Here is a 24545-nt window from a genome sequence, read left to right as displayed (position 1 = left end):
TTTGCGTTCGTTGCATGTTCTCGTCATAGTTCTGTACCGTTCGTAAGTAAAACATCGAGAACTTAATTAGCTGTTTCTATTGAAATGCCTATCTTTTATTTTTTTGTTAGCAAGCATTTGCAACTACTAAAACTATTTGACATTTCTAACATTTCATATTGAAAGTAAAACAACCTGAATTTTGTATTTGTTTGACGTGAAACAGAACTTACTGGAGCTAGAGAAGCCCACTCATTGGGAGCGCCTGATTGCAATCCAGTTTCTTAGAAATCCAGTATATTGATCTTGAGGTCAAAGTTCTAGCTCACACTAAGGTCAGGGTGATATGCGTCACATCCCGTATATATCATGCATATTCAAATATTTTTGGTGAGTTTGCTGTTAGTGTGTCATGGATCCGAAAATTTACTGGAGCAGAACCTCCATGAATATAACGTATTTTTATGGCGAATTGTCCTTGAAAAGTTTAAGTACTTGCTTAAAAACGCTTTGAAAATTTGTCACGCCGTTTCATACATATTTCTGCCATATTGATAGGCTTTTGCACAAAGAACAGTACAAGAATGTACAACGAACGGTACTAATGAAAGAAAACAAACTACAAAGAGAATGAATCGTACAGTGCCAAAATTCTGAGGTCAGTTTTTCAAGTAAATGTCTGCAAAAAAATTAAAACAACGGGTTTCTCATTCGCATTATGTATTTTAAACAACAACAAATCACAAAATACACGGTCGCATTTGGTGTAAGAGCCAACCAACTATATGCTCTGTTTGTAGTTTAATCAAGTTTGAGTAGAGTGTTTAACAAGTAATTCACAGACTTGTTTTACATTTGTCATTTCGGGGCCTTTTATAGCTGACTATGCGGTATGGGCTTTGCTCATAGTTGAAGGCCGTACGGTGACCCAGAGTTGTGAATTTCTGTGTAATTTGGTCTCTTGTGAAGAGTTGTCTCATTGGTAATCATACCACATCTTCTTTTTTATATATACTGTCTGTTTAAAATATTCACAGGGTGTTCATGTAATATAAATAATATACAATGCTGTCAGGAGCAGTAAACTTTGTTTTCATAAACATTGAATACTTAACTGAACAGTTCGTCAATTAGTCTTTTGTGAAAATATTAGGACGGTCTATCTACGAAAATCGCTTCGCAATGCAGCGATTACGTCCGGAATCAATTGTACGGCGCTTATACCTCGTGGTATAGAACCATTTAAACATGTAACAATAAACTGTATTCAATATATCCTTAGTATTCTTACATTTACGTATTTGCTTATTTGTAACAACGATTTATAAGAAATTCAAACATAAATTAAAGTGACTCGATTGTTGCTCGAACTTTCTTTACTGTGTAAGATGTATACACAATGGCATAATAAATATCAATTATCCAGTCATCCAAGCGTCAATTGTAAGACAATTGTTTTGCGAGATAAAAACGTTACTACTCACTCAATCGTGAAATGAAGATCGTTTTGTGACTGCTCTTTGTTATCTATTAAAGATGCACCCATTAGAGCTATTCTCCTAATGCTTGTAGTGTCAACATACATTTGTTCCACCTTACAGAAGTTCCACTGGAAACTTTGTTATAAACAATGTCATGAATCTGTTCCTGATGGAACAAATATTCTATACCATTTATTCCGTTAGGAACATATACTGTAATATTTATTCCAGTGGAAATAATATTCCAGAATATTTATTCCATTTGGAACTTATATTATGAAGGAAATTCTATTTCGTGACAGTAGTTTAAAGGTTTGGTTGGCTTGCTTGCTTTTTTTGTATAAATGTTTGCTCTATCTTAATTACAATATTAAAGCAAACATTTATACAAACAAAGAAAGCAAGCCAACCACACCTTTAAACTACAAGCATTAGGAAAATAGCTCTTCTGACGTTTTATTAGTATGGTATGTAGATTTTGACCGAAACCGAAAACTTTGCTTTTTAGGTGACGTGGATTGGCTTAACTGTCCAAGATATATGTACTAGTATTCATTGATGGCGTGTCATAGGAAAGGATAAATTTTATCCTACATATAGATCTTGATCTGGACAAATTATTAGAGAAAATAGAATTGACTATATTAGCAATAAATGCCATTTTTACGGCATTTACTGATATATTACCTCAGACTTTCACTCACTAAGTATGCATATATAATCAATCCTTCTGACTTCATAAATTTTGTAAGAGAGTCGGCTGAATTAAGACTTTATATGATGAAAATTAATTAATGTACAATAGAAATGAATCGCCCCTACAGTGAAAATGAAAGTTTAGTATCATTATTCGACAGTAAACTTGAATCGCATAACGAAAACAGCATATGGGAATTTGATTCAATATAAACAAGCTGAATAACAAAACCTGTTTTAAGTTATACAACATTAATAATTATGTTAAAGGGAACATTTTTCAGCAAATGAAACTTAACTGCTACTTTTAAATCTCTTGCACGCTCTGTTCGTGAACTATTCTTAATATTTATCTATTTGTGTATCAATTTTACACCTGGATGGCTGCGATGAAAACCCGTCGGCATCTCATACCTATATCATGAATTTATAAAAACAGTACACATTATATATTGTTTCTTATTTTATTCAAAAATCATGAATTTGTCGTCTGTCTATTTATCATTCTACATTAGAAATGCATCACGGATACAGTAAAAATGGCATTTCAGGATTCGCACGTTATATACACTGCAAACTAGATCCACAGTCTAAAGATAGAAATAGAAAAGGGAAGATCCAAATATAACGGAATAGCAATAAATTTATATGTTTTGTATATGTTTTTATATTCGATAAAACTCTCACCAGGGCTCTCGGTCATTAAAACTTTACTCAGTGCTCGGAGTAAATAAGTTGTGCCCGAAACACCAAATCCAGTATTTTGGTTGGTTGAATTCTGATTCTGAGCACGATAATCGTACTCGACATTTTTATGACCGCAAGACCAGAGCTTATGTTTGTATGTTTTATGCTCTGTCGAATCAAAATAAAGTTTTCTATGTCTATGTCTATTTCAGTTTGGCAAAAAATAATGCATATGTTTTACTAATGTAACTTTAAGTGAATAATTTCCTTTTGCTAACAGTTCGCATTAATAAATGCATACATTAATTTCCAAATGTAAAAATTTTGTGTTTACTATGAATTAAATATTGAATTGATTTTTCCTAATTTTGGATACTCCTTTCACTGCATTTCTTTCAATTTCCTCTTATTTCTAATTATATCATTTTTTATGCTTTCTATGTCGTAAGAGATCGATGTTAGTAAAGTAGTTTTCACATTTCCGTCTTTTTGTGGTAATATGCATATCTTTTTGTTTATTATGATTTAGCAATGGGTTTTCACTAATGTTTTTTTTTTCTTTTTTGTCAATTAACGATAATGCTTGTAAACTTTTTCTTTTGACAATTTGAAATCTGTAGATGGATTGATTACTAATTGATTGTTGATGATTAGAACGCCACTTTCAGAAGTAACCTTGTGGCGCAAATGAAAGATTGGATTGAGTAAAAATTGGCGCAAATGAAAGATTGGATTTAGTAAAAATTAGCGCAAATGCAATGCGACCGCCTAATGATGTCATGAAAAGATAATAATTGGGAGAGATTGAAAGAACATTGACAGAATGTTATTATGGTATGCCTTAATTCACATCTGAACTCAATGTTATATTTTGTTAACATTTGACATCGGCCATTGGCAGTTGAAGCACATATAAATCGGCCAAATCGGTCTTTTGGCAGTTAAAGGTAACATCAATCAAGTGTTACAAGTATTCATTCAATGTTTGAAGCGACTGCGGTTTGGCAATTAGAACCAAAATTCACTGCTTTTGCAAATAAAAAATACCATGTTTTATTTTGAACTATTTATTTTTGCCCTAGCTGAAAAATCTTTAGAAAGGCAAAAAATGCGTTCCAACCTGTTTAGTTATAGCACAGTTTATGCCTTAACTTCAAATCGAATTATAGGGTTGATATACATTACACAACAGTTTTTTTTAAGGACACTGAATGATGAAGATTGGACGAAGACTATTTTGTCTTTCAGTTTTATTCAGTAATTTACACACATTTAACACTTAAATTTACTGTTGATCTGTGTGTAATAATGAATCCTTTAGCTAGATAATCAATACTATTTGGGAAAAAATATGAATACTAGAAAATTTAAAAAGTTTAAAAAAGTAGCAATATTTTTACAAATTATTCTTTATGGACCAGGCCCTCGATTCACAAAATATCTTACGACTAAAATTAAGCGTAAGTCCTGAATATTTCGATATACTTACGTTCAATTTTAGTCTTAGTCGTAAGATTCCTTGTGAAACGCAGGCAAATAGCCAATGCAACTCGATCAATGGACTTTCTCCTTTGTACTTCATACAAACGTAGGTCAACGGACTGAGCACTCGGTTAACCGAATGACGTCCTTGACATATACCTCAAATGAATTAAAACCCCAATACTCCATGGATTTAAACAGGTATATATACGTTACGGTGAATACACATAACACACACAAAATATATTTATATCTCTATGTGATCGACAAGGAAGTTTGATATGATGTATTTGGAGTAATGGACGCAGTTCCATTCATTCTTTTTTTCCTGTTCCCTCACGAATTCTCTAATGGTAAGAATATATCATAGTAACATTACGTATCTAAATATACTGAATCGCAAAAGTACGTCGTACAAGATCAGAGTATCACACACATTTATGTTAACTTTTGAATTTTTTAAAACAAAATCATTTCACATCAACTTAAGTGCATAATTTATGGTGTAGGTAAAATGTTTTTGGAATGTTTATTGCACACGCAATGATGACGATGACGTATCTCCTTTGCAAGGAATGCATTTAACGGTTGATAAATATCATTGGAATAACGACTTACACTCTGAAGACAATTGTCTAGTTAGTTCAGCTGCAGGTTTCGGTTTTAGCTGTTCTTCATTCAGACTTTTTTGAAGTTCATTCTTAGACAAGGCCATTGCATGAAAGTAGCGTGTGTATGCTGCAAAAGTCTCTTGTGTTGTCATGTTGGGACGTGTGGTTCTTGTGACGCACAAAATGTGGTCGCCAATTTTGGTCTATATAATTAGAAGCCTCCGTCTGATCAAATGTTCTGGAAGACAGTAGCTCCAAGTTCCTGGTTAAATCACATGTCTCCCCAAACCATAACACTTTGACCTCCCGATGCAGCAACCTCTATATCATGCAGTAGTCAGCATATCGTTCGCCGTGTCGTCGCCAGGATCTTGTCCTGTCATCTGCTGTTTAAATGCAATATCTGCTTTCATATGAGAAGATGATAGTTCGAAATTACTGATCTTCTGGACGTGCAAAGCTTATTGCAATCTATTTCTATGTGACGAGCTGTTTTTACATGACCCTGTTTTGAAGTCGAAATATCGTTCAGTTGTTGTCTAGGCGACGCCAAACAATATCTGCTGGTAATGGTCGCTGATGATTTCCAATAATATGTTGTGTAGTTTGATTTGATCTTGCAAATCTATTTTGCAAGTGTTGGTGAATGATATTTCTACCCTTAAATGACATTGTATTAGTTCATATGACGGTAATGTCTGCTGTTTGTCGTGTTGTTAGGACGGTACTATGTGTTGTTTGTCAGGTTGTTACTTCCAGCAAACTTTTAACAGTGCTGACAACACAGTCTATTGCGTTTGCAATAACTCTAGGTCGTTGTTTGGTATTCAGTCGTTCAAAAGCAAGCTCAAGTTTTTAAAGGCCAAAAAACGGCATTCCTTTTGTGTCAAAATCATTAATTACAATCATGGTCTTAAATATCCTTAGTTTCAGCATTGATACAACGTGCATTTCAGTCAAAATGTATATTCATGGAAAGCGGACTCTAATTTCTCCTAAGACTACTCTGTTTAGAAATTGTTAGCTAGGTTCATTCAAACAGACAATGTAATATGAATATTTACCCTTCTTTGTACTAGACCGACAAGCTGAGACGGATTTTTAACATGCTAGGTCACAAGGTAACAGTTCGCAGAAAAGTAGACTTACCCGAACACATTTCTGACTCAGAGTCAACCAGTCTTTGCTCTTTTTCCTTAATGCCACGTGTTTAACGTTGAAACAGCCAATTCCAATGTAAACGTCTTTGTTTGATCCGGTCGGGGTTCAAACTAACGAAATTCTGCACTCGAAGCGAGCACGATCCTAGTATATTGGTATACTAATTCCAAGATACCCTCATTTTCCAATGGCCTTAGAAGTTCCCCGTTCAACCTCACAGTCGACCTCCTATTGCAAGAAATATCTAATGTATTTAACATTGATGTGTTCTCGTCATGAACATGCATGTAATATTTGCCACTGGACGTAAGGTAGAAAAATATTTGCCACTGGACGTAAGCTTGAAAAAAGTTGTGCGCACAAGATTAAAAATTGTGCGCACAACTTTTAATCTTGTGCGCACAACTTTTAATATTGTGTGCACAACTTTTTAAGTTATACGCACAACTTGAAGCAAGCCAATTTGAAAGTAGATAAAAAGGCTGATTTATTAATATTTATAAATAATTATAAACATTCCGAATTCTTTTATTAATATGTACAATTCATTTATAAATATCAATAATTCATTTCATCTTTATAAATATTAGTAAGTGACTTATAAATATTAATAAATGAATTATAATTATTAATTAATGAATTATGAATATCGATAAATGAATTATAAATAGTAATAGAACAATTAAATGTCTTTCCACCCCAAATGCACATGTTTTGATACAAATATATTCACTTTTGGTTTAAAATGTAAATTTTGATGTTAGGTAATAGAATAATTTACACTGATTCCAAAAATATACTGTTCAAAAAAAGAAATTCCACACAACAACATTAGAACATTCATAGCATCCATACCGAGGAGATGCAAAGCAATCTTAGCAGCGAGAGGTGGTCATATACGGTACTTACTTTAATGGCACCAGAAGCAACTCTAATTGTGATAAATTCATCAATCTCGAACTGACTGTCCTCTTCTCAATCAAACAGGTTTTGAGTGAATATCTTTATTAGTAATTGTAAAATTTCCTTTTCGAAATACATGTACTAAAATTCTTAAAAACCCATTGTGCGTTTCTTTTTTTGCAAAGTATATATGATTTCTATGTACTATTGCTAAACTAGAGGCTCTAAAGAGCCTGTGTCGCTCACCTTGGTCTATGTGCATATTAAACAAAGGACACAGATGGATTCATGACAAAATTGTGTTTTGGTGATGGTGATGTGTTTGTAGATCTTACTTTACTGAACATTCTTGCTGCTTACAATTATTTCTATCTATAATGAACTTGGCCCAGTAGTTACAGTGGAAAATATTTTGTAAAAATTTACAAAAACTTACAAAATGTATGAAAATTGTAAAAAATTGACTATAAAGGGCAATAACTCCTTAAGGGGTCAATTGACAATTTTGGTCATGAGTCTTATTTGTAGATCTTACTTTGCTGTACATTATTGCTGTTTACAGTTTATCTCTATCTATAATAATATTCAAGATAATAACCAAAAGCTGCAAAATTTTCTTAAAATTACCAATTCAGGGGCAGCAACCCAACAACGTGTTGCCTGATTGGTCTGAAAATTTCAGGGCAGATAGTGACCTAATGAACAATTTTATCCTGTCAACTTTGCTCTAAATGCTTTGATTTCAGAGATATGAGCCAAAAACTGCATTTTACTCTATGTACTATTTTTTAGCCATGTCGGCCATATTGGTTTGCGGGGGGGGGGGGGGGGGGGGGGGGGGTCATCGGACACATTTTTTAAACTAGATACCCTAATGATGATTGAGGACAAGTTTGGTTAAATTTGTCTTAGTAGTTTCAGAGGAGAAGATTTTTGTAAAAGATTACAAAAATTTACGAAAAATGGTTAAAAATTGACTATAAAGGGCAATAACTCCTTAAGGGGTCAACTGACCATTTTGGTCAAGTTGACTTATTTGTAGATCTTACTTTGCTGAACATTATTGCTGTTTACAGTTTATCTCTATCTATAATAATAGTCAAGATAATAACCAAAAACGGCAAAATTTCCTTAAAATTACCAATTCAGGGGCAGCAACCCAACAACGTGTTGCCTGATTGGTCTGAAAATTTCAGGGCAAATAGATCTTGACCTGATAAACAATTTTACTCCGTCAGATTTGCTCTAAATGCTTTGGTTTCAGAGATATAAGCCAAAATCTACATTTTACCCCCTATGTTATATTTTTAGCCATGGCGGCCATCTTGGTTGGTTGGCCGGGTCACCGGACACATTTTTTAAACTAGATACCCTAATGATGATTGTGGCTAAGTTTGGTCAAATTTGGCCCAGTAGTTTCAGAGGAGAAGATTTTTGTAAAATTTAACGACGACGGACGACGACGGACGACGGACGACGACGGACGACGGACGACGACGACGACGGACGACGACGACGACGGACGACGGACGCCAAGTGATGACCCTTTGGGCCTGGTGAGCTAAAAAAAAAAGATAAGAAGATACTTCCGGTTTACAAAATGTCACTTCCGGGGCTCCGTAAAAATGTACATTTACCTGAATACTCGGAAAGACCTTATTCATCTAGGTCTGTTCGATTAGAAATTGTGTAAGAAGCTATTGAAATAACTATATATTGGAGGAGATTTACTAACTGTATTCATATGGTCTGGTCTTCACGAATCTACTTCATGACATGATTACCGACAGATTAGAATATCAAATATATATAACAACAAGTTCTTGTGCAGAACATTGGTCAGTTGTTAAAGAGGTCTGTATAGGGTTTTAATTTACTCATTTATAATATAAAAATCAATATTTTGAAAAGTTGGAATTAAAAAAATATTGATATTAAAAAACCTTCTCACAAAAATAGCTGTTCATATTAACCCGATCATTCGTTTTTGTTCGGACGTCTTTTAATATCAATATTAACTTATCCTTGAACTTTACTTTTACTGTTTTGCTTGAAAGTCCTGATCATAAATTTGACCACAGTTGTCTTGTTATGGTAGAAAATCTGCTTTATAATGATGGTCTGGCTGTCAGGAATGCTCTTAGTGCAGTGCTCATGTGAGAAATATATTGATGTTTGCAAAAATGTCTGTTCGCTAACAATACAGATCTGTAGAAATGATTCCATTCTTCACTTGTTTGGCAGTTTCAAGGAACGTGGTCTTAAAGAGATTTCATAAGTAAATGGTATTGAGAGATGGGCGTTGTTTGCTTGCTGAATCAACTGATTGAATTTTTTTTCAGTGTTATCTCAATTCCTGTCAATATCGTCAATGAATCCGAACCAAGCGAGTTCGATAAAGTGAAGTATTGGTAATATGGTTTTCTAATTTGGCCATAAAAACATTGGCCATCTTTGTTCCCATTGCTGTTTCATTAACTTGGAGATGGTGTTCACATTTGAATGTGCAGATATTTCTTATCGATACCCAAGTTAGAGGCTAGACTAAACATTCAGTTATAGAGAAAGTCCAAATAACTGTCCATTCCTCGGAAATAAGGGAGCTGAGGCCCGTAGAGCCGACGCCCATTATTTTCCAGGAATGGACAGTTATTTGGACTTTCGCTAACTTAAAATACACCTTAAATATTAAGAACGAATCTTCAGATTATAACATTTTAAAGAATTTTATTTCATTTTGTAATGGTTTACTTTTCATTTTCCCCGAGTTGTACCCTATAATCCACAGGCAAAATCTAAGATCAAGCTGACCATCTACTCACTTAACGAAGTATTTATGAACAGTAGAATAATTACTTTTAATAAGACTTTGAAATAAGATTTATGTTTTAAGTCATTGAATAGCATGTCTGTAATAGTTATCCCATGAGGAAGCGGTGTGCCAGTGTAAGATTACCCCGACGGCCGGAGGCCCGAGGGTGATCTTACACTGACACACCAAGTCCGAGTGGGATAACTATTTTACATCCCAGCTCTTCTAGACTATATGAAAAAACATTTACGCTTCATAACATCTAGTTCAGAATCCCATACAATAATTATAATATACTTCATATATTACTATATAGTGTATACCCGTTATGAGCCCCGGATACAACGTTTAAATATGTTAAATTAACAGTGAGCTCGAGTTTGTATCCAGTCAACCTGGTGTAGGGGTATGAATCGTGGCTTCACATGTTAAAGGTCTTGAGTTCGATTCCCCGCGGAGACACTGGAAATTTACTGAGTGGATTTTTTCTACATAATTTTGAAAGTTAGTTTGTATTCAACTTAAATATTTCTAAGTTTTATTGTGTGTTCGACATTCCCGCCAAAATGTTACAGAACAAAAGAAAGCATGCAGAACAAAGAAACTCAAGGTAGGGTGATCTGGTAGGGGTGATCTGACTCAGATCTCAGACCCCTGTTAGAACAAAGGAGTTGGGATGTAATTCTTGTGGGTGGATTGAAAGGATATCTATTTGTATCTTTAAGTGGTATTTCGGGAGAGAGAGAGAAAACTAGTATGTATGCATATATGTTAATGGATTATGTGTGTTTTTCGTTTGATGAATCTTGGATGTAGAATCGTCTGAGAAAAATGAGATGGTACAACTACAATAAATTTCCAGGTATGTAACACTCTAGTATAGGTTATTTAACTAATAAGGTTGTGCTCGATTATAAATCATATCTGAAACAAAATATGATTCTATATTTCAAACCATTCTATTAGATCAAATAAAATTAAACAAGAAAACATCGTTTCATGTTTCATGCATAAGCCAACATTTTTTTCGTTCCCTTTGCTCATAACAAAAACAAAAATACGTTATGCATGTTTTAGATGAGTCTTGAATAGCAATACAAGCAAACTGAAAATATTTTTCATTCTTACCTATTATCAGAAAGGAGGCAAGCAGTTTTAGAAAAAAAAAGCGTGATTAAAAACATTTCTAGATTGCGTTTTGTATGTCTTTTACTTAAGAGGAAATCTACTTTTTGATTTTATTTAAACATTTCAAGATTAACGCCGTCATTTGTATTGCCGATATAACTTATATTTGCCACTGGACATATAACAACAGTGAAGGAATTCGATTATGTTACGCGTTTCTGTTGAGAACTGAATAAGCCTTATTTAAATGTTATCCAAACCCCCTCAAATTCTATTCATTTGTACTATCATATTCAAATTATAACAACAAAAATCAGAATACGCCATTTTGACCATTTCAGCTTCTTGAACTATTTATTCTATTTAAACACAATATTATTGTAGAAACTGAGTAATATTTCTTTTTTTAATGAACATATTAAAATGGAAAAAACGATTTTTGCTGTAGAAAATCAAAATACAACACTTTAAATTTCAAGCACATGATATCTTTAACGGTAAAATTAAAAGCAAATCTGTAAGTGAAATATAATTTTCTCTAATTTTCCTTATTGAAAAATGTTAATGTGTTCAATATTACAAAAGAATTCAACTGAGTTAACACATTTGATATTTTGTAGATGCACAGAAGAGGAATGGCACTCACTGGAAAATATTCGTTTTTACCCACATGGATACTATCCGTGACAGAAATTCAGCCAAGATTTGCATCGGAAAACAAATTTTGGATAAATTTTTGGAATTTTAGTGAAAACGATACTGTATATTGTACGATGGAATTACGACTCGCAAATAAAGGTGTTTATTAATAATGAGATATTTGGTGTTCATTGTATTACTACGATCCCAATTTAAAAAAAAATCCAGTATCAACCATTTTCGTAAGTTTTCATCTTCATTCAATATCGCATTACGTCCTTTAAAATTATTTCTATTGGTGAACACTTTTAAAGAACGTGCCCATAGAAATACCCAAAGAGCAAAACTTCCGGATGAACGAAAATGAACAATAGAAAATAACTCTCCATTCCTGAAAAATAATGGAGAGTTTGAACAAAAGATTTACGTCACAGGTGTATTTTAAGTTGGTGGGTGTGAGGTAGTTCGATACTTCCCTACTGGCTTCAATACCAATTCCATGGGGAGAATGGAACTATAGATAAAGGTAACGTCAAGCGAAACAAGGATTGTTCCAATTGGAGAGGGTTCAAGAATTCCATTTTCTTACGATAATGTGTTGTATCTTATATGTACATGTATTATTGTATATTTTCTACGAGTGGTCTTAAATGAAAGTAAAAATATTCTCAGACTGATATTTTCTTTATAGGATGGTCATTTGCAAATGTTATTGGTCTGCCTGGATTATTGATTTTGTGTGTTTTGGACAGAAGATAGATTGAAACGTCCCGCTTTTGATTTTTCAGGTGTTAGGTATTAAAATGTGTCACACATGATTTTCATGTCTGTGGTGACATTTTGATTGAATTACAGAGTTGGGTCAAAGTCGTATTTCTTATAAAATCTTTTATCAAAAAGGTGAAACATAGAACATATTAAATTAATTTGAACCCTGCCCGATCCTTAGTTATTTCATCAGATATTGTTGAACATAATAACGTTTAGTCGATAGCAATACTAGTATCGCAAAATACCTTTTTTTCTTTTGAAACAAATGTGTTATGTAATAATATCCACTTGCTAACCTGCAAAGTAATCCTCCTTTCAAATACTTTACATTGTTGTTATCTATGTATAGTGCACATACACTATGCTGGAAAAATAGTAATATATGAAATGCATTATAGGATTACACACATTTTTTAGCTCACCGGGGCCCGAAGGGCCCCATCTGAGCTTATGCCATCACTTGGCGTCCGTCGTCGTCCGTCGTCTGTCGTCGTCGTCTGTCGTCGTCTGTCGTCGTCGTCTGTCGTCTTAAACTATTTCAAAAATCTTCTCCTCTGAAACTACTGGGCCAATTACCTCCAAACTTTAACTGAATGTTCCTTAGGGTATGTAGTTTATAAATTGTATCCGAAGTTTTGATCCATCAACAAACATGGCCGCCATGGCTAAAAATAGAACATAGGGGTAAAATGCAGTTTTTGGCTTATATCTCAAAAACTAAAGCTTTTAGAGCAAATCTGACATGGGGTAAAGTATTCAATTGGTCAAGATCTATCAGCTCTGAAATTTTCAGACGAATCGAATAACCCATTGTTGTGTTGCTGCCACCGAATTGGTAGTTTTAACAAAAATTTGAAGTTTTTTGTTATTATTTTGAATATTATTATAGATATGTGTAAACTGTAGTGAGCAATAATGTTCAGCAAAGTAAGATCTACAAAAAAGTTAATATGACCATAATTGTCAATTGACCCCTTAAGGTGTTATTGCCCTTTAAAGACAATTTTACACAATTTGTTCAAGTTTGCTTACATTTAAAAATCTTCTTCTCTGAAACTACTGGGCCAATTACCTTTAAACTTTAACTGAATGTTCCTTAGCGTATCTAGTTTATAAATTGTATCCGAAGTTTTGATCCATCGACAAACATGGCCGCCATGGCTAAAAATAGAACATAGGGTTAAATGCAGTTTTTGGCTTATATCTCAAAAACTAAAGCTTTTAGAGCAAATCTGACATGGGGTAAAATTGTTCAATTGGTCAACATCTATCAGCTTTTGAAATTTTCAGACGAATCGAATAATCCATTGTTGGGTTGCAGCCACCGAATTTGGTATTTTTAACAAAATTTTGCAGTTTTTTGTTATTATTTTGAATATTATTATAGATATATATAAACTGTAAGCAGCAATAATGTTCAGCAAAGTAAGATCTACAAAAAAGTTAATATGACCATAATTGTCAATTGACCCCTTAAGGAGTTATTGCCCTTTAAAGACAATTTTACACAATTTGTTCATCAAGTTTGCCAACATTTAAAAATCTTCTTCTCTGAAACTACTGGGCCAATTACCTTCAAACTTTAACTAAATGTTCCTTAGGGTATCTTGTTTATAAATTGTATCCGAAGTTTGTATCCATCGACAAACATGGCCATCATGGCTAAAAATAGAACATAAGGGTCAAATGCAGTTTTTGGCTTATATCTCAAAAACTAAATCATTTAGAGCAAATGTGACATGGGGTAAAATTGTTTAATTGGTCAAGATCTATCGGCCCTGAAATTATCAGACGAATCGAATAACCCATTGTTGGGTTGCTGCCACCGAATTGGTAGTTTTAACAAAATTTTGCAATTTTTTGTTTTTATTTTGAATATTGTTATAGATATATATAAACTGTAAGCAGCAATAATGTTCAGCAAAGTAAGATCTACAAAAAAATTAATATGACCAAAATTGTCAATTGACCCCTTTAGGAGTTATTGCCCTTTAAAGACAATTTTACACAATTTGTTCATCAAGTTTGCTAACATTTAAAAATCTTCTCCTCTGAAATGCAGTTGAGCGATTCAGGCTCTTGAGAACCTCTTGTTCTAAATGTTTTGGATGAGCGAATAACTAGCAAACTGAATGAACGTCCTACGGACTTTTATATAAAGTTTGTGAGTTAGTGACCCAGGATAAAAATAGTATAAAAAAGTGTTTAATCCTTTTAATTCTTTAATCAAAAATATACATTTTGTTATTACTTTTTGTATGTTCATTGGCTGCAATCCTCAGTTGACATATTGTAACTAGTTGACTTCCTGCAATTCACACATGTTCGATTAACGCAATAGAATCTAAACCGAAATTACTCCTACTTAAAAGATACCACTTTAATGAGATATTCTCTGATTTTGAAGCGTAATAATAACAGAATAACCTCTAGCTTGAGAGTTTTTTAAAATTTGTATGACGTCCTGTTTTGCAATAACGTTATTGCTGCTAGATCATTCATGAAAAAGCGGAATTTGATTTTAGTTTGATATTAAAAGAGGGGCAAAAGATACTAAAGGGACATTCAAACTCATAAGTCGAAAATAAATTGACAACGCCATGGCTAAAAAAAAAGACCAACAGACAAACAATAGTACACAAAACACAACATAGAAAACTAAAGACTGAGCAACACGAACCACCAAAAACTGGTGGGTGATCTCAGGTGCTCTGGAAGGGTAAGCAGATCCTGCTCTACATGTGGCACCCATCGTGTTGCTCATGTTAGTACGAACCCGGTAATAAGTCTTATTCGGTAGGTCGCATTCGGGAAAAGGGGACGGAATTGTAGTTACGACATTAGGAACATATCCGCTATCATCTGTGAAACGGTCCATTACGGTCAACCAACTCGTGATGGCGTCGGAAAAATTTACGAAGGGATGATTTCAACTTTACCACTTTGAACTCTTGGTTTAATAGCTTCCTTGTGAGCAGCAACCCTCTATCGAGGAAATCATAATAGGAAATACAAGCCCTGGTGTATTGTATCAACTGGGAGATTAATACTCCGTATGCAGGCGCTGCTGGAATGTTGCTACATAAAAATGGAAAGTTCACAATTAGGAAGCTGAAATCATCTCTTTTGTCGTAAAGTTTTGTTTTCAATCAACCATCATTGTCAATTTCTGGATGTAAGTCAAGATATGAGGCAGACTTAACTGTATCTGTTGTATCCTTTATCTCAAGTTCGATTGGATAGATGCGTTCAACATACTAGTAGTCAACAAATTTTGAATTATTTAGTGAGAGAACATCATCTATATAGCGGAAAGTAAAGTTAAAGGATACTGCTAACTTCTTTTCTTTCTTCCTAAGAAGTTCATGTATGAAGTCAGCCTCATATGAATAAATGAACAAGTCGGCAAGAAGAGGGGCACAAATAATTTTGTAAAGCTCTAATGCTTAATTTTGAAGTCTCCCAAACAAAGTTTGGGAAGACTTATTGGTTTTGCTCAGTTATTATTATTATTATTATGTCAACCGATCGACAATGTCGGGTGACATATTGCTTTTCCTCCGTTTCTGTTTATTATGGCACCCTCAACGGATTTGGGGTGACGTATTGTTATTGTTCCGTTCTTTTTTTTCTTCTTCTTCTTATGGCACCCTCAACGGAGTTGGGGTGACATACTGTTATTCTACGTTTCTTTTTATGGCACCCTCAACAACAGAGTTGGGGTAACATACTGTTGTTCTACGTTTCTTTTTTTTTTCTTATTTTTCTTCCACACATTTTGTCCGCGCGAGTTCTTGAAATCCACTGGACTAATGTTGATGGAACTCTACTATAATGAAGACCCCCATGTAAAGTTGTGCACCTTGCTATGGAATGGTAAAAAATGGCCGCCGTTTCCATGGAAACAGCAAAAATGCGAAAAAAAAATCAAAGTGTTCCAAACTGGAAGAAACTCCACAGGAATGGTAACTGGCAAGTGCTGATTTGCAGTTTGACTTCGGAATTTTCAAAATGGCTGCCGTTACCATGGAAACAGCTAAAATATAAAAATATCTAACTCTTTCGTTATAAGACCGAACTGGATGAACCTTTATGAAAATGTTACCCAGTATGCTAAGATGTCAAGACAATATTTGGATAGTCCAAAATGGCCGCTGTTGTCATGGAAACATGGGACAAGTTTTACATTGACCCTATGGGGAAATGCATAAAATCTGCGTTTTCTTAAAGAGTATTTCACCAAAGTCAGTGAAACTGTATTGATATATAACATGACATGTGGCAATGAAATGTCTACTTTTAGAATTTTGGAATTATCCACTGTAACCATGGATACAGCAAAAATGTCAAAAATTTCAAAAAAAATTAAAATGCTGCAAACTGGATGAAACTTTACAGAAATGGTAACTGGCATAGACAGAGTTGCATTTTGCAGTTGGAATTTTCAAAATGGCCGCTGTAACCATGGAAACAGCAAAAATGTCCAAAATTTGAAAATGCTCCAAACTTAATGAAACTTTACAAAAATTATAATTTGCATGTGTAGATGCCCTCTTTGACTTTGGAATTTTCTAAATGGCTGCCGCTCGACTGGTAATGATGGAAGGGTGCCATCCGCTATTGCTTGCAATGGCAAATCTAGTTTTTCTTATTATTTTTCTTGCACAAATTTTGTCCGCGCGAGTTCTTGGAATCCAATGGACTAATGTTGATGGAACTCTACTATAATGAAGACCCCCATGTAAAGTTGTGCACCTTGCTATGGAATGGTAAAAAATGGCCGCCGTTTCCATGGAAACAGCAAAAATGCCAAAAAGTCAAAGTGTTCCAAACTGGAAGAAACTCCACAGGAATGGTAACTGGCATGTGCTGATTTGCAGTTTGACTTCGGAATTTTCAATATGGCTGCCGTTACCATGGAAACAACTAAAATATCAAAAATTCTAACTCTTCCATTATAAGACCCAACTGGATGAAACTTAATGAAAATGTTACCCAGTATGCCAAGATGCCAATACAATATTTTGATACTCCAAAATGGCCGCCGTTGTCATGGAAACTGGGGGCAAGTTTAACATTGACCCTATGGGAAAATGCAATAAATTAGCATTTTCTTAAAGAGTATTTCACCAAAGTCAATGAAACTGTATTGATATATAACATGACATGTGGCAATGAGATGTCTGCTTTTAAAATTTTGGAATTATCCACTGTAACCATGGATACATCAAAAATGTCAAAAATTTCAAAAAAAATCAAAATGCTGCAAACTGGATGACACTTTACAGAAATGGTAACTGGCATAGGCAGAGTTGCATTTTGCAGTTGGAATTTTCAAAATGGCCGCTGTAACCATGGAAACAGCAAAAATGTCCAAAATTTCAAAATGCTCCAAACTTAATGAAACTTTACAAAAATTATAATTTGCATGTGTAGATGCCCTCTTTGACTTTGGAATTTTCTAAATGGCTGCCGCTCGCCTGGTAATGAGGGAAGGGTGCCATCCGCTATTGCTTGCAATGGCAAATCTAGTTATTATTTTTTTTCTGCCACCTTTTTTGTCCGACGGATTTCTGGGAGTTTAGTGAACTAATTCTTATGAATGGTTATCATAATGAAGACGACCATCTGAAGTTTTGCAGGACATCTCTGGAATTTTTAAAATGGCTGCCGTTACCATGGAAACGGAAAAAATGACAAAAAATAAAATTTATGGGTTTGGTGACTTATTTGAGTATGCCTGAACTTTAAATCATTAAATTTTTATACAATGTAGATGTCCATTATATACTAGGTTTTGGATGATTTTGACAATCATCAGAACTACTTTGTTGCCATGGAAATGACACCAAAAATGTCAAAAATTTCAAAATGCTCCAATTGTAATGAAACTTCACAGAAATGTTGACTGGCATGTGTAGATGTGGCATCTGACTTTGGAATTTCCAAAATGGCTGCCGTTACCATGGAAACAATGCAAAAAATGTCAAAATGGTCCTAACACCTTAAAGTAGGATTTGCTGTATTAAACTGGTAGGTCAAACCCAATGAAACTTTGATGGTATGTTCCCTCTCATGTACCAATGTGGCATCTGTCATTAAAATTTTGAAAATGGTCATCGTTACCATGGAAACAGAAAAAATGTCAAAAATTCAAAATGCTCCAAACTTATTGAAACTTAATATAAATGTTAACTGGCAAGTATAGATGAGGCTTTTGACTGCGGAATTTCCAAAATAGGGGGGGGGGGGGGGGGGGGTGACATCCGCTATTGCTTGCAATAGCAATTCTAGTTCTTCTTCTTCTTCCTCTTCTGCCGCTTTTAAATTTGAACTTGTCCGCAACGGTTCTCCTAAACCGCTTGTCAGATTAACTTAGGGTTCTACAATATGTTAGACTAACATGTCTAGTGGTGCAATAAGGGTTTTGTTTGTGCAATGGGGTTTGTAAAGGGGTACTTTAAGGGGCAAAAAGAAAGGAGGGGTTTACTAAAGAACCCTCTGGGATTTTATTTAAAAAATTTTTCAAATGATTATAAATTGAAAACCATTTGTGATAGACACATTCTTTTTAATTGAAAATGTTCTAAATGATAAAGCACATTAAATGAAACAAAAGGTTAGTCCTCGGGGGTTATCCCAACCCCCTGCCATTTGAGAAAGTTTAAATATCTTCTAAGTGATCAAGATCCCCACCCCTAAACCATATATATTCTGGTTTGTCATGATAAGGCACATCAAATGAAATACAGGTTTAGTTCCCAGGGGTCACCCCCACCCCCTGCCATTTAAAAAAGTTCTAATATCTTGTAAGTGGTCAAGATCCCCACCCCTAAACCATATATATTCTGGTGTGTCATGCAAAGATGGTTTGAATGATATACTGGGTTAGTCCCAAGGGGTCATCCCGACCCCCTGCCATTTGAGAAAGTTCTAATATCTTGTAAGTTGTCAAGATCCCCAACCCTAAACCATATATATTCTGGTTTGTCATGATAAAGCACATCAAATGAAATAAAGGGTAAGTCCCCAGGGGTCACCCCCACCCCTGCCATTTGAAAAAGTTCTAATATCTTGCAAATGGTCGAGATACCAACCCCTAAACCATATATATTCTGGTTAGTCATGATACAGCACATCAAATAAAATAATGTATTAGTCCCCAGGGGTCACCCCCACCCCCTGCCATTTGAGAAAGTTCTAATATCTTGTAAATGGTTGAGATCCCCTCCCCTAAACCATATATATTCCTGTTCGTCATGTCACAAAGATTCGAATGATATATAGGGTCAGTCCCCAGGGGTCCCCCCACCCCCTATGATCTAATATCTTGTAAATGGTCGAGATTCCCACACCTAAACCATATATAGTCCTATTCGTCATGTCAAGAAGATTTGAATGATATACAGGGTCAGTCCCAAGGCATCACTAATGCATATAACTATACAGGACCAAACCAATTATCACCGGACTTTGTGATGTCAGGCGACCCTGGGAATGACGAATTATGGGAGCTTCGTTTGGGAGACTTCGTTACAGCATCCTGTTACAATCATTTCTTATTTTTGGTATGCATTATAGTAGGAATAGCAGCATTGGATGATTTTTCAATCTCAGTAGGTTACGAAAGTAGTTTTGGCAACATGGTATATCGAAGTGTAAACCAAGGGAAAACATTCTTACGGATCAATCCGATTCAACTATTTGAAGATATGCAAATCATATAAGAATTATTGTGAAATGCACTAGATGAAATAAAAAATGCAGAATCTTGGTAATATGAATACGTTAAAACTTGTAATTATTGTAAAGTTCTTACTCATTTTAGTGCAAACTGTTCACAGTCTTAATGTTGGTATATCTGGACACCCTTACATTGAACCAGGCGTGCCATACAATGTCTCATGTACAGTTGATGAATATCAAGACAATAGACGGACATTATTTTTTGCCAGAACCGCAGATACTTATCTCGAAGAAACTACTGTTTGGTACTACAAAAAGTATGGATGTTTTCAATTCATGAGCCCTGTGTCTATACTTTGTAAAAATGCATCATGTGCTTGTGATGATAATGGACTAACCACGCACTGGACATACGACACACCTTCACATCTTCCAACATCAGTGATATTTACATGTAGCTCCTCAGATAATGAATCTACAATTGTTGAAAGTGACGTGTTGGTACCGACAATTCTTCGTAAGTGAATAAATAACAAATTTTTCAGTAGAACACTCTTAGAATTGTGTCATTAATTATTACGTTCATAATTTAACCTCTCTGGATTTCAAGATTACTTTTTTTTCCACAAAAGGTGCCAAAATAAACTAAGTCTGAAAAACATTGAGATGCTCCCCTTGAATTTTTAATAATAGTGGTAAGTTGTTTTGATTGACGTAGAAAATAGATGGGTAACAGAAATCTGCACACCAACAGATAATTTCAACTGTGTAAATATATGGATTGTATCAAATGAATTCAGGTGTTTCAATTTGTTTACTTTGGCACCTTCTTTAGGAAAAAAAAAGGATATCAAAATCAAGGTAAGCTTATAATTTTCTGAAACATAAACATTTAAAATTCATTTATCTAGTTCCTGTCATTTTTCAGGTGAACAGATATTTTTTTATTCAAAGTAAATCGTGTCGTAGGTTTGAATTCCTTCTTATGAACTTTAATAGATGTCAGTCAATTTAAAAAGTATCCAATCGTATCAAATACGTTGAAGTATACATATTTGGAGATATACTTAAAACAGCATACGATCCAGCATTGAAGTCTGCAATGTGTTGCTAGAAAAAATATCTTGATTTCATGGAACCTTAACACGATTTGCTATGGTATTTTTGCTGAAACATGTGAAAGGGGAGATTCTTTCACTAATCAACGTTTATGGGCAATTAACGGAAGGCAGTTATTATTACCTTTAGTTAATGCAACAAAAAGAAACGACAAAAAGCATTCCTGGTCATGTGTGTACAACAATAAGCCAAAATAAATCGTCAAATGCGTTATTCAGAAGATCTATGTTGTTATATAGTATCTGAGAAACTGGCCAAACTTATAAGAATTAACAATGTTAAATAAACCTTAAAAATTGGGTCAAGGTTAGATGACATCTGCCAGACGAACATATACACCTTACATCAATAATTCCATACACCAAATATAGTTACCATGAAAATAAGGTCAAGGTCAGCTGATATCTGTCAGACAAATATATATACCTTACAATCATAACATAGTCCAAATATAGTTCACCTTTTCCTTATAGTATCTGAAAAACAGACCAAACAAGGAAATCATAACATTGACAAATGATCCATGAAAATGAGGTCACGGTCAGAAGATTACTGCAAGACAGACATGTACAACTTACACCTTTCCATAACAATAAATATTATTGACTGAGTGGTTATAGTATCTGAGAAATAGATGAAAACACAAGAACTAAACTTTTACAACTGAACCATGAAAATGAGGTCAAGATCAGATGACAACTGCCAGTTTGACATGTACACCTTACAATCATTCCATACACCCAATATTGTAGAACTATTGCTTATAGTATCTGAGATATGGACTAGACCCCGAAACTTAACCGTATGCACTGATCCATGAAACGAGGTCGAGGTCAAGTGAAAACTATTTGACAAACATGAGGACCTTAATTGTAAGGTACAATGTATGCAATACCAAATATAGTTATCCTATTACTCATAATAAGAGAGACATTTACATTAAAAAAACATTTGCACTTTCTTACGAATGGGTTCTGCCAAGTTAAATTGCGATACTCCTGAAGTTTTGGAACTATAGATTTTATGACAGCAACGTAATCAATACAAGCAACACAGCTTTGCAAATAAGGATTAAACAAGTTTGAATTTGCAGTTTGACTTTGACAAAAACCGAAAGTAAAACTTTATCCCATTAATGGCTATACCAGGACAGCATTATCAAACTTCTGTAGCCATAAGAAGTTGCCGAAAGCTGTTATGCTATGACTTCTTTACCCTTAACTGTTAGCTAGGTTGGTTTAATTCCACACAATGCCTGTTACTTCTGCTCCAGGTAATATTGGTGTTTTTGTTTTGGTATGACATAACAAGAAAACTGGCTAACATTTTCACATTCAGTAGCATCTATATGTTGGTCAACATTTGGTCTAACTGGAAGAAAAAGGAAATTTCATTTTGAATTAATTTTACCTTTAAACTTGACATTCTTAAGAAAAAAATAATTGTAGTATATTGTTGGAGATAAAAGATTTCTAAAGCTATTATGCAATAAGATAATAATTTTGATATGATATGTATGTCAGTGTTCCAGCTATAATTTGAAAATAGATAGGCGTGTATCTTAAATAGGGCACTTAGGCGTGATCACACACAAAACAGGGCATTAAGTACATGATATGTATGTGTACAAGAAATTTGAACAGTAACACCACATATATTAAATTATGATAATACAAAGCCGCATTGTCATTGCGCTTGTGGGCTATATTTATTATACTTTTCCAATTGTCATTAGTATCATATGAAGCCCTTTCCTTTGCATTTTTAACTAGAATACCAGTGAACATACAGAAATGTTTGCCTTTACATATTTATACATAGACAGAACCATGCATTTATATCCAATGTCTTTCTCAATGGTGTAAATTTGTTCAATATAATGTTCATCTGTTGTCCTAGATAAATTTTATTTTCTATGATAATCGTTTATGGTAATAAGTTTAACATTGTCTGTTCTGTAAAGGCCGGTCTGCATAAATGCCTATCTTGATATATTTGTACGTTGTTTATTAAAAGTAAGTGGTTTAATTAAACTGGATAATTTTACAGTAAAAACATTTTTTTATATGCATTTTCAGGGGACATAACTCCACAATCATACTTTATAAACAGACCAAATTTTTCCCAAAAAAACCCAAAATAGACTGCGAATTTGGTAAAAGCTCTCACCATTTAGATAGGGTAGATAACTCACCAAACACATGTATACATTGTATGTTTTCATGCTTTACATTTATCAATTTTCAAGACAAAACATAGAATAACAATAAACAAATGTACATTTGTAATACATTAGACTAAATAATAACGCAACATAGACAAATAGCCTATATATATCATACATGTATTTGTTTTTCGTTCATTATTTTGTACATAAATCAGGCCGTTAGTTTTCTTGTTTGAATTGTTTTACATTTGTCACTTCAGGGCCTTTTATAGCTACCTATGCGGAATGGGTTTTAGTCATTGTTGACGGCCGTTGAAGGCTAATCACTCTCAATATCGATATCTAGTAAGCTTCGATCATTATCAAATCAACATTAAGTCAATTCGACTTAAGTGCTATGTGTTTTACTCATTGTTTAAGGCCGTACGGTGACCTATAGTTGTTAATTACTGTGTCATTTGCTCTCTTGTGGAGACTTGTCTCATTGGCCATCAAACCGCATCTTCTTATTTTTATAATTGTATGGTTATAATTCATCTTGATAGCTTCAGACATTTATTGTGGACCTTCTTCAACTGAAACAAACCACTAGCTTACCTTTAACTTCATGCCCCAACTTGTTTAGACATGTAACTACATTCCCATACATTTGTAGTTACAAAATTTTAGAAATATAAAGTATAAAGAAATAAATTTCAAAGGTGTATGAAAACAAATTCTAAATTATACACTGTCCAATCTATAAGTGTACAACAAAAATCAAAGGACAATAACTATTTCCTGATAAATAAAACGTGGCATGACCGAAGCTTTGGAAGTTATGATACAGCTGACTAAGTTTCAAGGCAATTAGATGTACATCAAAGAAAGCAAGGACATTTTGTGTTTTAAACTTTGGGTATTTACTATTGATGTTTGAATCGAACAATTTCAACTACATATATCAAGATTTGGGCCTAAGGACTTGCCTAAAATATTTAGATATTACTTCAAAATGCTCTATCTTAAAATGTAATCATTAGATTTAGATTATAAGTAAGTGTCCAAAATTTAAAAGAGCCTCTACCCGCTTCTTTTATTATTGAATTTACAAGATTGTTTAAATATTGTTCAGTATAATTCGTGGTATACCAATTTTCGAGGATCTCGGGGATACGAGAGAAACATGAATTTAAATATTTAACGAATTAAAAATTTTCTATAGGCTTGTATGCAGATTTTGC

General features: G+C 34.1%; 1 protein-coding gene across 4 annotated transcripts in view; it reads left to right on the top strand.

Annotated features, from left to right (window-relative positions):
- The first annotated feature begins 4599 nt into the window (after positions 1–4599).
- The window catches only part of LOC127707325 (hemicentin-1-like), a 52597-nt gene continuing 32651 nt past the window's right edge, over positions 4600–24545 (top strand). For all 4 annotated transcript variants that reach the window (XM_052211839.1, XM_052211838.1, XM_052211840.1 and 1 more), the window contains exons 1-2: positions 4600–4678; positions 20179–20553. In XM_052211839.1, the coding sequence (XP_052067799.1) occupies positions 4624–4678; positions 20179–20553 (430 nt within the window). In that variant the 5' untranslated portion in view covers positions 4600–4623. The remainder of the gene's footprint in view (positions 4679–20178; positions 20554–24545) is intronic.

This window comes from Mytilus californianus, unplaced genomic scaffold (assembly GCF_021869535.1).
Source record: "Mytilus californianus isolate M0D057914Y unplaced genomic scaffold, xbMytCali1.0.p SCAF_64, whole genome shotgun sequence".
NCBI classification, from domain to species: domain Eukaryota; kingdom Metazoa; phylum Mollusca; class Bivalvia; order Mytilida; family Mytilidae; genus Mytilus; species Mytilus californianus.
This window is presented reverse-complemented; position numbering and strand designations above follow the sequence as displayed.